Here is a 16084-nt window from a genome sequence, read left to right as displayed (position 1 = left end):
ATGCTGATTGGTACGATTGGATAATGTGGAAGAGAGCCATGTGGCCATGTCAGGGCTTCGAGATGATGGGAAGGGTCAATAGGATGGATGATGACATTTAGGATGAGTCAAAGTTGAAAAAAAACAAAAGGACAATGCATAACAGTTGATAACTGGAAGGGTGGGATATGGTGGAAGAGAGCCACAAAGCCCTGCCATCGCAACAAGTGATAGGAATCGCCGGATGTTTCGGAAGAGATATGGCTGGGCACGACTGTATAGCAACCAGAACAGAGAATAGCTTGAAGCATGAGACACAGGTGAAGACACCCAAAATGACATGGCATAACTGAAGGTGAGTGATTGGTTTGGGCTGGGCTGAAGGTAATCAGCATGTTTAGACAGGACTGAGAGGGTTAGGACTGAAGAATAATAAACAGGTGTATAATCAACCTTCCACAAAGCCAATAGTTCTGACCGTGGCAAGCTGGAGCCATGGTTAATTTTTGTTTATGTTTCAATGCAAGCACACGCCATAAAAATAGAATGATGACATAAAAAAAATATGTGTACGTGCCTAAATCTGGTAGCTATATGCTTGCAATACAAATGAGATATTTTAAATAAATTGGTCATCATACATAATTTTAGGTGTACTTAGAACAGGTATAGAAATCCTTTTTAGCTTTAATGTACACCAAAGGAAAGTATGATTAGTATTGCTATGGTACTGTACTCCAGACAAATAGTTTAAAATACAAGGATGACTAATAAAAAAGGATAAAGAGTGGAAAGAAAAGGGCATTAACTGGGTAAAGTATTGAGCCACAAGCCCAAAAAATTCACTTTTTTTAGTCGTGCGCGCATCAGATCAGCACAATTCTGCTACCCATGGTGCAAAAGGGACAAGGACTAAAGTTGGTTGCCCCATGCTAGATGCTGTGGGGGTCAAAAGAAAACGGATGAAGAGGGTTGACCTAAAGCCTCTTTGTGTATGTATGTTTTTTTTTATTTATGATTTTCTTTGCTGGTGAGACAGCTAATGCCATCACTAAGCCAGAACTAAAAATGGCTGAAGATGGCTAATAGGTTTGGTCACAGCAGAAGACAACCAAAAAGGCGAGGAATGGCTGGAGATGACTGGAAGGGCTTGAATTGAAGAATGACCATAAATAAAAGACATGGTTGAACAAGGCTGAAAGAGTTCACATGGCTGAAGATGAACACTAGGATGAGACACGTAAAGAGAGAGAGAGTTCAACAAGAGGAGAATCAACCAGAAGAATGGAACAAGAGAAGTCATGAGAAGATCTATTAGAGATGCCTGAGGATCAGATGTGGAAATGGATGATAAAACAAGACACCGATTAATGACCAGGAAATGTGGACATTGCTAAAGATGACAAAAGATGGGCAAACTATTGGTACAAAATTGTTGGGCGAGGTCACCAAGGCACCGAGAGCGACCAGGATCTTCTGCTACCACCAAAGAAGTCTCTGTGCCACCGTCCATGAACATGAACCTCTGTACTACTTAGATGGGAGTGCCCATGCCCTCCTTCAGGCATCAGGCACCCTAAAGGCCAGGTTGTCCCGCACCATCATAGTCTTGCGGAGATCTCGCCTCACGATGGGCCGCTGGTTGCGCCACTTGTGGGCTTCCTGAAGGCCGGGCTCAAAGTAGTAGATGCAAGCACCGAAGCCCATCAGGATAAGAATGGAGAAAATGAGGTAGAGCGGCACAAACCAGTCCAAGAAGTGAGGCATGGCTGCAGGGAGAAGACAGGCAGGGTTAGGGCCATGAAAAGAATTGGAGAGTCATAAGGTAAGTCTACCTCTATCCAGTCTGTGACACAGGACATCGTTCGACTTCACTACAACCCTCTATGGCTAATATACCTCAATTTAGTAAGTAACCCAAGAAGGTGCTCTGCCTCACTCTATTCTTCAACCAAGTTGGCCACACTAGGTTTAACCAGACTATGTTCCACTGGTTAACCCTAACTACCCACAGTCTGTGAGCTTCGGGGTGTATCTACCTTACACTAATTGGGAATTCATCCACAATAAATAAATAAAAACAAACTTTTTGTAACTAAACTAAGGGGCACCCTGAATACTTTCCTGTGTCATGTTGTATCTCCGCCATAGGCAGAGCTTTGTAAAACCCAATAAAGTTGTTGGAAAATAATAATAATAATCTGCAATTCATGAGGTCAGTCTATAAGTCATAAGGTCCCTTTACCTGTCCCCAATCTACAAGCCATGGTGTCACTCGTCTTCACACCAATTTTCAATTCGAAGGGCCATTTTACCTCAATCAAGCCTACGAGCCAGGGGGTAACTACTATAGATCACATCACTCTTTGACCAATAGTTCCTTCTACCTGAATCCAGTCTACAACCCATGGCAGAATACACGTTTCACTTCTGTCTGCAAGACAATGGACGACTTTAATAATTTCCCATCTATGAGTCACGGATGGCTCTTCCACATGGCACTCAGTAATCCATGAGGTCACTCTACTTCAAACCAGTCCACCGGCCAACAAGTAACTTAATTTACACCATCTTGTGGGGTGACTCTACCTCAATCTATAAGGCAGGTGATTATCTCCCTCACTCCAATTCCTTTTTGTCACTCTATTTCACTCCAGTCTACGAGACATGGGGTCTCCTGTCCTCACTATTATCTACAAGCCAAGAGGTCACTGAACCTCACTCGGTCTATGAGCCAAGAGGTGACTCTACCTCCTGACAATCTACAATTCAAGGAGTCTCTCATCTCTACAGTTTATGGCTGGAGTCGCTATACCTCATGCTAATCTACAACCTGCAGCTCAGTCCACTCCAGAAGCCTCTGGGTAACTCTGTCTCAACCCAGTGTTTAAACCAAGGCGTCACCCAATGTAAACCCTCCCATTGGATGACCACGTCATGCCAGACTACAAGTCATAGGGTTAGTCAAGGTAATCCAGGGATATCCCGCTTCTGCACTCCCATCTACAAGAAATGGAGCCAGTCTACATCAGTCTGGATTATGAACCAGGGGGTGAATCTACCTAATTATAATCAATATCCATAGGGTTACCCTACCTTGCTCTCAACCTGATGAGTTTCTCTATATCATTCTGCTCTGTGAGCCATTTGGTTACTGTGCCTCACTGAAATATATATATCAGCAATAAATTCACTCTGCTGCACTCTAACTCTTTGAGCCAAAGTACGACTGTACCTCAATGCAGTTTATGAACCAGATTTGGGAATTTACCCCACATACAGCCAATTGATTCCTCAGACTTAAGAGCTGAGGTGGTCCAACGATATCACTACAACATAGGAGTGATGTGTGATTCCACCTCAATCTAGCCTATGAGTCAAAGGGTTAGGGCAATTCACTCCAACCTGCGGTGGGGGAGGGGTCACTCAGCTTCACTGCATAAACCAAGCTACAGAGTTACTGTACCTTAACTCATTCTAAAAGTCCTGGAGTAACTGCACCCTGCCCCATACCCATAACTGCATCCTGCCCCATACCCGTAACTGGACTCTGCCCTATACTTATGGACAGTACTTAATTTGTAAAAAAAGAAGTGCCAGGGCCCTTGTCAGGAGGCCACTGCGGCTTGCACCACCTACTGCTCCCACTAGCGCTACTGATGACAGCCCTATCACTATTAACCATCACACTCATATAAAGTGTGAAAAGGTAGACTTTAAATATACATTACAATGACTAATACATATCGCCCAACTGGCAGGTATAAGTAATTTTTATGTATGTTTAATTGTTAAACAACAACAGTTGTGCTCCTAAAAATAAAAAATAAACCAGTGCCACTATGTGGCAGACTGCCATAAGAACCAGTGTTGACAATTAAGGGCTGGTGTCGAGCACCAGAAACCACTGGCTAAAATGAAGCACTGCCCATGGGATCACTCTAGCTCACTGCAAAAGACAAGCCATTGACTCATTTCACTCCACTCGATAAGACAAGGGGGTCAGTGTATACCTCACTACAACTTGCTGAGCATAAGGTCACTTCACTGCACCTCACCCCATTCATGGGCCCCCTCCACGTTTCCTTCAAATTGGTAGCTCTTCTGCCTCACTCTGTCGTCACTGCTACTGCATTTTACTTTAAAAGTTATTGTGCCTCACCCATGTGACTTGGCCAGTTCGTCACTCTAAGCTGTGATCCTTGAACTCCAATATGTTCCTTTTAATTTACAAATGTTCTTGTAACACTCATCCTCACTCTAATCTCAATTTAGTCAGTATTTCACTGCAATACAACTTTCCCAAATGTACACCTCGGACCTAACCTGCGGCAACCACATACTATTTAAGTCAATGACAGTTCTGTCTGTGAACCTCAGTCTTAACCTGCATCACCTCCTGCTATTCAAGTACCAGAAACCACAGAGTCTCTGCCAATGCATCGAAAACAATTTCTGACATCTTCGCGCAGGTGTAGTAATGCACCTCAGACCTTCACACCTGGCCAGAATTCCAGCATTGAGACCCACACGCAGCTGTGCCATGCACCTCAGCTTTCACCTACGGCACTCACTTGTGTTCAAGCCTAGGACTCAGGTGCAAGACTACTAATAAACCTCCATCTTGTCTGCAGCGCCACGGACTCTTCAGCAGTGAAACTGATACACAGCTCTGCATATGCACCTCAATCTGGAGATGCATTGCCGTTTGCTATTCCAACACTGTTTTCCATTCACAGCATATCCAAAGCACTTCACTTCTGGCAGATGGACACTCTGTTGCTCTAGCCCCTGGCACAACTCTATCAATACGCCCCAAAACTGGCCTGCAGCACACCTTACTTGTGCAGTACTGAAACACACAAACAGCTCTGTCACTGCACCTCAACCCTGACGTGGAAGACACCAGGCCTGACTTGCAGCACCCCCTGATTTGTCAGTACTCGCATCGGCACACAGCTCTGCCGATGTACCTCAGTTCTGATGTGAAGAACTTCTGCTCTTTCACTATTGGAACCCACGTGCAGATCTGTCAATGCACCTCATTTCTAACTTAAAGCATTCCAGCTGTGTCATCCTAAAACCCACACACCAAGATGTAACAAAGCACCGGGAAATTAACATGCCCCCCTACTGTACCATCACTGACACCCACACAAGGCTCTGTCAGTGCACGGTATTCCGAACTCTCAGAACTCGCTGGCATTCGAGTGGTTGGACCCACAAACAGCTGTCCGAAGAGACCTCAAGCATGCTCTGCACCACATTCTTTACTCTGATAGTGTGAGTCACAAACAGCTCTGGCAATTCAAGTCCATCATCTACAGCAGTCTCTGCTTTTCCAGTACCGAAGCTCGCACACGCCTGCCCCAGTGCACCTCAGTCCAGCCCTGCAACTCCCCAACTATTTGAATACTGAAACCCACAGAAAGCTCTGATGATGCACTTCAACCCTTCCCTGCAACACTCCTTGTTCTACCAGTTTCCCTCTTCATGGGCCTAAAACACTCCATGCTACAACAGCGCTGGGTCCAAAACCCAAATCTGCCAGTGCACACAGCACACCCTGCTCTAGCAGTTCTGGAACATGAATGGTTATAGGTAGGTAGATGCTCATGATAAGATGTTCTCAATCGGTCTTACCGCCTCAGCTGTGGGTACCACCCTGTGCCTAGCCCGCAGTAGCAAAGCGAAGAACATAGGACTAAGCAGGAGCGATTGATAGGACGTTCTGATTCCCAGAGGGGCTTTGGCAGCTACAATGAATAATGAAAGGATCGCCCAACAGGACCATTTGTTCGCTCTTTCATTGATTTTTGCAAAGCCGACTGAAGTGATATGCAGGCTCTGTCCAATGGTGACTTTGCCACAGGCTACGTATAATCTCTTTCCAAAGATCCTCGTCTGATAGATAAGCACCTTCTGATGAAGACTGGGCCACTTGCAGAAGCGACTGATACCTTCTCTGTGATGATGACTGCGCTGTCGGCAGAAGTAATGGATTCGCTCTTTCCAATGGCAATTAGATGGTGAACAGGCGCAGTGGAAAAGCTCTTTCCAGTACGTGATGGGTAAGCTATTGCTAAATCTTCAATATGTTGCCATCCACCTCCTCACCTGAGCGTGATGCTGCGCCATCACCTTCAGTTGTCCTTTCTTCAGGATGCTCGAGCAGGATGGTGACCTCAACGGGTGGCAATCAATGACCAGCCAATGCCATAGTCTGGGGCGCAGAGCCTCTTCTTCTGTGTCCCAGGTCAAGTCAAATGAAAGGCATTTATAAGACATCAAAACCCATAGGTATTCAAGCACCGATACTTAATACCAATTCCAGGCTACGGGACTTCCGAATGCAGCGGTGGATACTTGGATGGTGCTAAGCCATGCGAGATGGAAGCTCTCTCATCCAGCGGGGTCTTTCCTCGGTATGTGCTATCTCTCTGTGGTCTCACATCTCTCTTCATCTGGCTGTGTCACACTGTAATCCGTATCCCCGTCTCTATCCTTTCTACAGTCAGGACACTGAATCCCACATCTTCAGTTGCTAGGGCAACTACCGCAGCAGCAGGCTGCGCAGTCTCTATTCTATCTCTCCCTCTAACGCCCCCCCCCCCCTGACCCCCCTCCCCCCCGTCGCCGCAGCCCAGCAGCGTTTTAGAAAGAATGTATCTTTCTGCGACAATTAGACTTGCGCAGTCTCTATTCTATCTCTCCCTCTAACCCCCCTCCCCTCACCCCCCCCCCACCCCCGTCGCCGCAGCCCAGCAGCGTTTTAGAAAGAATGTATCTTTCTGCGACAATTAGACTGCAGATGTCAACCACATAACATCCGAAGGCGCACGTTTTACAAAATACGCCTGCCATTGACATGTATGCATTAGTAACTCCTTGCAGCCCTTGCACCAATCTAGAATTTTCTTTTCACATATCTGCCCATTCTGTAAGTTGTGGTCTATATACACTTTAGCACCAATTGGTTTAATTCACTTGAAAATACTGCTGTGCCAAATGCACAATAGTATGTTTGACACGTTTAGTCAGGTTTTGCGCTTTAGTCAATTGCATGTCGTTATATGTGGGTTTTTTCAGTAGACATATGTCCTTAAAAATAATGTGCAGCCGATAATTTACTCTCACTGTGCCTAAAATATGTTTTTTAAGCTGCGGTTTCAGGTTCTTTTTTTACATTTACCCTACAACTTGGATGAGACCCAGGTCAACTGTCTTTCTAACCAACCAACAGAAGGATATACTGTAAATACTGGCCCGGGGAGACTGTGAGGTGGTCAGGAAGACTTGTACTGTTAGAACTACGACGCTTCAAAGCCTTCAGCTACGCCTGCATTTCCGTTGTTCGAGTCCTCTATCTGTTTCGGTGAAAATCGGCCATTTTATAGTCAGGCGCCATCACCCTCACAGGCTTCAGAATGTCCTATAAAGAGGACAGCAGTCTTGTTTTGGCACAAGCAAACACGTATGTAGATTGGGCGTTGTTGTCACAGCTGGTTTGTAAATGTCAGTGAAGGGACGAGGTACTTAACTTTCACAATTGTCACACAAGTGCCTGGAGCAGATATGGATGCCGAATAGAACTAACGTAAGCGTGCACCACTATGGAATAGAGAAGCGCGTAGAGGCGTGTGGAGAAGTTCGAAAATTCAGCGGGAGCCACTTAGAGATATGACGACTTTGCGGCCTTTCGACAAATTACCTGCGCTGAATGAGGCAGTCTTGCTGGTGAGGGGGCCGGGCTTGAAGTGTAATAGGGGATCGCGGGATGGGGCATTCAGTGTTAATGAGAACAGGTTCCTCAGTTATCAGGGAGGGCTAGATTCGGGACCCTGTCCTTCAGTCTTCTCAGTCATTTCTGAGGATTATGGGGGGCAATTTTTCATTACTGCTTCGTCCTCGTCGTAGTAATTGCGTTAAAGGTGAATCCCACTGTTAAGAACACGCTGGAGTATTTGAAGTTTAACCCTTTTATTAAGCAGTAAGTCCAACACAGTTGGCCAGGAGGGTAGAGCAGGGAAGCACGTCCTGTCAAGAGGGTCATCAACTGGCCTTTGTCAACCTTCCAGAACGCTCAGCTGGTGACGGGGAAGGGAAGGGGTACGGAAAGAGGGAGAGAACAGAATTGGTTACACTGCGGGCACTGCACTGGAAACAGGGCCGTTTCTAGGTGTTTTGCCGCCCTAGGCGAGAATTGAAAAATGCCGCCCCCTCCCTTGCTCTCAATAGTTGCACCTTAGTCTCCCCACTGCCCAAACCTGCCACCTGTTTATTCACCTTTTTACACTTCACTGCTTTCTCGTCTCTTCTCCCTCCCACTTTCTGCCAGTTTGGATATTTTCACACATCCCTTACCGCATGTAACTGGTTTACTTTAGTTCTTACATTTCAAATTCTGCTCTTGTGTAAGAGCACCGACACCTTAGCTGGGTAGAGTTGTGTTATAATGTGAAATAAATGCCATTTCAGGCACAGCTGCCTCCCCCAGGCCTCAGATCAGGTTTTACTCACTTCATGTTCTCCTTGCTTGCACCTTTTTATCATTCAAAGTCCCAGTTTTACTATTCTTGACTACTTCAATTCTCACCAGGAAAAATCACAGGACCCAGAAGCTCTAAACTTCTAGACTCCAACAGGCTTACCACAACTTTTTAAAGATGCCACAGATAGGCTGCACACAATCTCAAACCCTTCGCTACCAAGCATAATTTGATTAGTGTTGAAAGGCCTTTTCCTCTTGTTTGGTCACATCATGCAGCTGTCCCTGTCTTTTAACACCCTTATCACTCAAAATAAATTTAAAAATACTATTCCTCCATCTCTAACCCGCTCATGGGCTAAAATGAACCAAGATAGCTTTACTGGGGCGTCGGACCTAGGTATCTTGTTTTACTCTGTTAATTGTATCGTTAAAGGCAAAGGAAATTAATAATTGGATATCGAATACCCATGACATCATAGCGCCCAAAGACGTCGTCCTCTCTGCACTCTTGTTTACTGAAAAACTCAGAACCACCAAAAGAATCTTTTGGTGGTTCTGAGTTTTTCAGTAAACAACATTAATGTAGCGCCTCTGAGGTGATTATGAGTTGATGCAATGGATTCTGAGTAACAGAGAGCAGTTCCCGAAGCAATAATACGAGCTTCGCTGACTATCACAGTTAAATATATATTAAGCACGAAGAAGCAGCTCAGTTTAGCATTGTAGGTACAAAAGGGGTAAGTAATATTGAAGGTAACACTGACTAGAGCTTGCGTTTAAATAACATGATTTTGTAAAAAATCTAATATTTCTAAATAGGGGAAATCACTCCTGACTTGTCACGCACATCTGAGGGAAATGTTTCCAAAATCTCTACAACCTTTTGGTCCTCTCTCAAAATTCCTTCCATTCTTGCCTCTGAGTGATCTGAGATGGTGTGCACACGTTTGACCCCGATGGCGGAGATGAACGCATTTCATTAAATCTTCCTTCGAGCCAAATGTACCTCTGCTGGTCAGTACTTTTATCCCTCGCTTGGAGTGTAGCACAAAACACAACCCTTTTCTTTATCTTGATTACTTTACACAATGTTAAAACTTTTAACAAAAAAATAGGTAATCGTATAGAGTTTACTGCCTATTGAACGTCTACGCTTGTGTTTTCTCATTAAAACCAAGGCTCCTGGAATTGTCAGTGTATTCATGTAGCGATACGTGTTGTTCAAAACGCTCTTGGCGCTGGTGAGTCACAAAATGTTAAAAGAATGAATAGTAAGTGGAGGAGAGATATGAGCGGTACAGAGGGACAGGTAACGGAGATAGGAAAGGAAGAGAGTGCGAGGACTCACAGGCCCTAGAAACAGGATGTACTGGGAAACTAACATTAAAAACTCTTGAGCGGTCGAGTTCTAGGGGCTTCTTGAACTGCTGGGGGCCAGAAGAGTTAGGACAGCAGGGCATGCTTAGTGATCGAACTCATGTTTTTTGCCGCCCTCCCCCTTTTGCCGCCCTAGGCGGTCGCCTAGTCTGGCCTAATGGTAGAAACGGCCCTGACTGGAAATATTCAATCCAGTATGAACACAACACATCTCTCTCCTTGAGGAAGCTGAATAAACTGAAATGCAATTAGTCACACAAAAAATCATTCAGTTTTCTCGGGGGTACAACCCTGCGTCCACATCTTGTTCTTGTGCATTATTTTCCATCATTGATAGGTATACATTCTCTGCGGCCCATTGAGGCTGAACTCTGGGTGTTCGGTGGAACATCTCCATCGTCCCCATCTTCCCAAAATTCACCTCCATCCCTCTTTGTGTCTCTTTATACCATCTTTCCTTCTCCAAAAGCTCTGTTATGCTTGCCTGGGGCTAACCTTGAAAAATGCCACACTCAACCATCGCTCAATAGAGCTGAATTACAAAACACCTTTTCCACCATGAGGGGTTGTGAAAACGTGTTTTCACCCTTGGCAATGAACCAGCTAGTTTCAACCTGCACCATCTCTCCCACTGATAACTTTTCGTGTTTGCAGCCGTCGGGGCCGGCTCTAGGCTCATGGTGGCCCTGTGCAGGGAGCGTAGGTGGGGGCCCCGGAAGAGGGGGTCAGCAGTGGCAGCTGGTGAAAGATTTTGATGTGTCATTTTCATTTAAACCACAAATTACCAAATCAAAGGATATTTCCTAAAGAAATTAGGACTCTGATAGGTCACGTTGTTGTGTAGTTCCTATATTCCCAATAGGCTCTGCGCATTGTAATAGCATATACTATAGAATTGACGTAGGAATTAAGTCGACTAGGTGTCTATCGAATATACTAGACTTAATTGTGTGTGCCAGCTAGCAGGGTCGGCTTCCTTCTGCACTTACTGTAGCGAGCTCGGAGCTGCGTCGAGCAAGTAGATAGTCGAACTGCTCCAAAGCACTGTGTGTTTGCTAGGGCAAGTGTGGGCATATTTATACCTTGAAGGTGCCGAGTTTGACGTAACGTTGGACATAATAAGCCCACCCCAGCGCCTTGAGACCCTCACGGGTGAGTAGTGCGCTTTACAAATGATATGATTGATTGATTGATTGATTGATAGGAAATCTGCCTTTTCCGAGTGGTCACCTCTTATTTTCTGTTCAATACTTTGCTCAATACTCGATGTTACACAATACTTGACCAACAGGAAGACATAGGAGCCCTATTCCTGATATTCCTTATATTGCTTAGGGCATTACCAAAAAAAATCTCACTATATGGAGTACACAGACAACCAGATCCTTAAACGATAAACACCTGCATAGTAATAAGCCCTGCAGAAGTTCCACAGTTGATCGAAACGCTTTGGATGTTATGGATGTTTTTGAAAAATTTATAAAAAACTTCTCTTTTTTAATTGGATGGTGTGTACTTTTTTTATATTTGGATGGTGTGTATAGTAATTTAATTATATGAACTTAGAAGACATTTATCAAGACGTTACTTAAGCAAACCACTTTGTTGTAACAGCATATTTATGTAAAACTCCATAATAATTGAGTGTGCCTTTCCCACTCTTCACGTAGTGATATATTTGTGGGTCTTTGTTAGGGTAGACCACACAAGAAAGTGGGCACCAGCAACACATAGAAATTTGGTACAACTGATGATGCAGTACAATAGCCACAACAGCCCTTTGAAAATTAGACTTTTCACCATGACTGAGCAGAAATGTCAAACCAAACAGATGAGCACAAAGGTCATACTCGTGGCAGTGTAAGGGTGTGGCAAAAGGACTCGGGTTAATAAAGAGCAAAAGCAATAGGATGCATCTTTTGCTACCTGTTGTGTACCTACCCTACCAACACCTACATTTAAAGTCAGACTCACGTGATCAGCATTCACAGAGCAGAAATAAACAGCAGTACGAAACATAAACGCTAGCGGCGCGTTTTATAAAAGAGTGGTGGGCTGGTGCTATCATCTTTGTCTCTTCCGTGTTAAAAAACATAAGTGAACTTGTGTAATTTAACGTTCTCATGTAAAGCACCCCAAATCCTTCGGGTCTAGTTCGGATTATATAAAACTGCAAACATTACACGTTTCAAACCTGATGCTCAGAGGGGTGGGTCTTTCAGTAACCACCCGGACCCCTCTTTCTGTATGGGTGTCGCCTTACCTGGAACCAACCGGCCGTCTTTCCTTGCTTAGCAAAAAATTTGTTCCAATTCAGACGTGATAAATATGGCAGCGTATGTAAGTACTTTAAACACATACTGGAGCGTGCCCACCATGACGCGTCAGAGTTGCGCACTGCGCACAGCGCGAGGGGGCTGACTGTCCCAGGGCCGTCACGTCATTGGTAGTAGGGCTAAGATTGACGGCCCTGGGTCCCAAACTGCTGGCTGGCTCATGGGCAAGTAAGTGAAACTGACTGAAATTAAAACAACGCTGCAGACAGTCCCATTGCTTGGTGGTATGCATAACTGGGTCGGGCCGCCGGCTTCGGGAATTCAACCTGGCTGAGTGATTACTGTGTGTGACCCATCCCGTGCAGATTGCGGACCGGGGTCGGAGCCGGAGGCCGCCAAATCCTGCCAGGGGGCCGCCAGTGCCACAGTGGCGTAACGAAACTTGAGGGGGCCCCCTGCAAAGCACAATGAGGCCCCCCCAGCGGCCCGGCCCACCACCTACCACTTTGCCCCTCCAACAAAAACAAGCAGTCACCTAACGCCGCATTTTCAGCATTTATCTGTGCATACTTCTAATAGCAAATATAAATAAAATGCACTTTAATTGTCTTCTGTGGCTGCCTGAATTATGAGATCCATGACTGATAATTAAAGGGAACAAAGACAGAAAAGTCACATTACAAATGAATACATACTGTTTTTATTTATAACCCTATTTAGTTCTAAGATGAGGTCTTTCCAGGCTCTTCAACCACATGGCTGGCATTTTTATTTTGGCAACCCTACTTTATATTCCTTTTCATGAAATGCATTCTCATACTACAACAGTAAATGTACAATTTATGAAGTAGGACTGTTATGAGGCAACAGTGCGCTACAGCACTGATGGGGCCCCTGGAGACTGGAAAACAGGGGCTGCTAGGAGCGTAGCTACCAAGGTTTCAGTTTGCCATGTGTGACATTTTCATAATTTCAGTGTAATTATGAGTGACATTTCAACGACTGAGTGACACTTTCTTGCAAGTAAAATTAAGCAATGAAGACGATCAACACATATAAATATCAGAAATAACACCACAAGACCGTTCCGGTAGAAACACTTCAGTCTTTTGAATAAACTTTTGAATAAACTACTACGGCAACTATATCTCAGAATGCAAGCTTTCCTCTGTGTGTGACCATGACGCAGGGCTGTTTGCATTTTTATGGCGGGATATGCTTCCACTGCTGTGCACCATCCCTGACAGGTGGATGCGATCGGAAGGCTGTAGTCCTTACATATATAAATATTTCTAGCCTTTCTTTCATGCATCCATCAATCATTATATCCATGGATCAAGCTACACATTATTTAAACTATTCATCCTTCACTCTTCCTAATCTATCTATTATTCACCCTTCAATTCATTCACCCTTGAAACAATTGATCTTTCACTCTTCCAGCCATCATTTCAACATTCCCTCTATCAATTCTTCTACTACTCTATTAATTAATTCTTTCATCATTCCTTTCACCCTTCCATCCTGCCTTTTCTCTTATTTCCTTTCATGTTTCTTTCCTTCCAGTCTTTCTTTGTCTTTATTTATATACCCATCTGCTATTTCACATTCTTAATTTTTCTTTCGCTCATAATCACTTTTTGCATTTGTCCCTTTATCAAGATGTTTCCCCTAATTTCTCTTTCTCTATTTCCTTGCTCCATGTCAGCCCACCCCCTACACCTCTCTCTAAGGATATTGCCTAACAGTATTATTCATGAGCATCTTGTATGCAGGGCTGAGAGAAGAGGCCCAGAAACACAGGAGTAGATTGTTAGTCAGAAGGGATGTAGGACGGGGCAGGAATGCTGGCACAAAAAGATTCAAGGGTATGAAATAGTATAACATTTTCAGAATGACAGCCATAGTGAAATTGCTAACTGGACCCATAGTTTATCAAATTAACTAAAATGTACCGTACAAGTCACTTTTATTTGCCAGTTAAATATAGGCTGGAAAACATATTGCTAGAAGCAAAGTTGTGCTGAATTTCAGCAATGGCGCAATAGTTATCGGGTGGCATACCAGTGTGTGAGTTATACACACAGGCATTTTCAAGCATTAAAGTATTTTATGCTGTTACACGTACGATTCCCAAACCCATAAAATATTCGAGGTTGTAATACTGCATTTTATAGAGCGCGAACAGCTACCTCACTTGGAGGTGTCCCGGCGCTAGAGGAACATAGTTGACCTAGAGGCAGAAAAGGAAGCTAGCGGGGTTGGGTGAAGAGCCACGTTTTCAGCATCTTCCTAAAGCAGGGTTCAGAAGGAGCCTGCTGAATTTCTTGAGGTAAAGTGTTCCAAAGAGAGGTGACGTTTGCCGAGAAAGTCCAACCGCCTAGTCGAGCCTTTTTCGAAAGTGGGACGGCCAGCTGAACACGATAGTTGGACCAAAGTGCGCGTGTTTGGGCGTATCTTGGGAGGCGGTTTTTCAAATACTCTGGGCAGGAGCCATGCAGAGATCTGAACGCCAGCGAAAGTGCTTTAAATTTTATTCTGCTGGTAACTGGCAGCCAGTGCAGAGAGCGAAGATGCGGAGAGACTGACTGCTTGAGAGGAATTCGCAGTAACAGTCTCGCAGCCGCATTCTGGACTACCTGGAGTTTTTGCGTCAGGTATTTAGGTTGGCCAAGGTAGAGTCCATTGGCGTAGTCCAGCCGAGATGTAACAGTGGCGTGAATAACCGTTTTCCGGCAGCTTTCCGGGAGGAGTCTCAGGATTTTTCGGAGGTTTCTCAGTTTGCTCAAGCAACAACCGGCGACTTGTTGGATGTGGGAGGTGAAGGACATGCTATCGTCCCATCTAACTCCAAGGTTTTTTGCGGAGCGGCTGGGTGAGGGGGCTGGGCCCATCTCCGTTGGCCACCAAAGTTCTGAGGCGGGGGTGGGGCCTCTGCCAAAGAAGATCACTTCGGTCTTATTGGCGTTTAATTTTAATTTATTTGTGTTCATCCAATGGGCAATGTCTTGGAGACAGCCTTTGAAGTTCGAAAAGGACTCCTGCGTCATCTCGGAGTACGGAAATACCAACTGGGTGTCGTCGGCATAAGAAATTGCCTTGACACCCCAGTTGGCAATCAACGTAAAGAGAGGCGCAAGGTAGATGTTGAACAAAAGGGGGCTGAGGGCCGACCCTTGCGGAACTCCACAACTGAGGGCCTTAGAGGCTGAAGAAATCGTCCCTAGTGCCACCTTTTGCGTTCTCTGGGACAGATAGGAGTGAATCCATCCCAGCGCTTTGTCCTGGATGCCTATCTCGGCCAGCCGCCTGAGTAGTCTGGCGTGGTCCACAGTGTTGAAGGCGGCCGACAGATCCAGGAGTACCAGCATTGCTGAGTTACCTGCATCCATCGACCACCTTACTGATTCAGCTACCTCAATAAGCGCTGTTTCCGTGCTAAAGCCGGGTCGGAAGCCTGACTGTGTCTCATGTAGTACCTTATTTACTTCTACAAATTTGCTTAGTTGGCGCTGTATGACTTTCTCTAGCATTTTTCCGGGGCGGCTAAAAGTGATATAGGGCGAAGATTACTAAGGTCTTCTGGATCCCCATTAGGCTTTTTCTTTAGTGGGAGGAGAGTGGCATGTTTCCAGACATCTGGGAATATACCCGAGGTGATGGATGAGTTCCAGATGTGTTGTAGTGTAGGCGCTACAAACTCAGCAATAGAGCTCCATAATTTTGCTGGGCATGGGTTGTCTGGGGATCCGGATTTGCATCGAATAAGTTCTTCTCTTGCCTCACTCAGAGAAATATTCATAAACTGGGTGAAGGTCTCGCTAGGCTCGTCTTTAATCGCGAGGTCCTGTTTCAGCGTATTTATTTCTGGTCCAAAAGATTCATACACCTTTTTGATCTTTTGGTCAAAGAACTCGGAAATTTGCTCGCAAAGGGTAGCTGTCGGTGAAACCTCCCTCTC

General features: G+C 45.1%; 2 protein-coding genes across 2 annotated transcripts in view; one reads left to right on the top strand and one right to left on the bottom strand.

Moving 5' to 3' along the window:
* Positions 1 to 774: 774 nt before the first annotated feature.
* On the bottom strand, positions 775 to 6453 carry SMIM45 (small integral membrane protein 45). Its single transcript, XM_086958433.1, has 2 exons — positions 5623 to 6453; positions 775 to 1748 (listed from the first exon to the last, which is right to left on the bottom strand). Exon 2 carries the CDS (start codon positions 1744 to 1746, stop codon positions 1540 to 1542), a length of 207 nt encoding a protein of 68 aa, XP_086814559.1. The 5' UTR covers positions 1747 to 1748; positions 5623 to 6453; the 3' UTR covers positions 775 to 1539.
* Positions 6454 to 7545: 1092 nt separating this feature from the next.
* Positions 7546 to 16084, top strand: part of CENPM (centromere protein M) — an 87693-nt gene continuing 79154 nt past the window's right edge. Inside the window, exon 1 of the mRNA XM_086958429.1 lies at positions 7546 to 7716. Within this exon, the coding sequence (XP_086814555.1) occupies positions 7660 to 7716 (57 nt within the window). The 5' untranslated portion in view covers positions 7546 to 7659. The remainder of the gene's footprint in view (positions 7717 to 16084) is intronic.

Source organism: Lissotriton vulgaris, chromosome 1_1, assembly GCF_964263255.1.
Source record: "Lissotriton vulgaris chromosome 1_1, aLisVul1.2, whole genome shotgun sequence".
Taxonomy (NCBI): Eukaryota; Metazoa; Chordata; class Amphibia; order Caudata; family Salamandridae; genus Lissotriton; species Lissotriton vulgaris.
Note: the sequence above shows the minus strand (reverse complement) of the source record. Positions and strands in the feature narration are given on the sequence as shown.

Coding starts and splice junctions, on each gene's coding strand:
- SMIM45 (XM_086958433.1), bottom strand. CDS start 1,746: ATGCCTCACTTCTTGGACTGGTTTGTGCCGCTCTACCTCATTTTCTCC.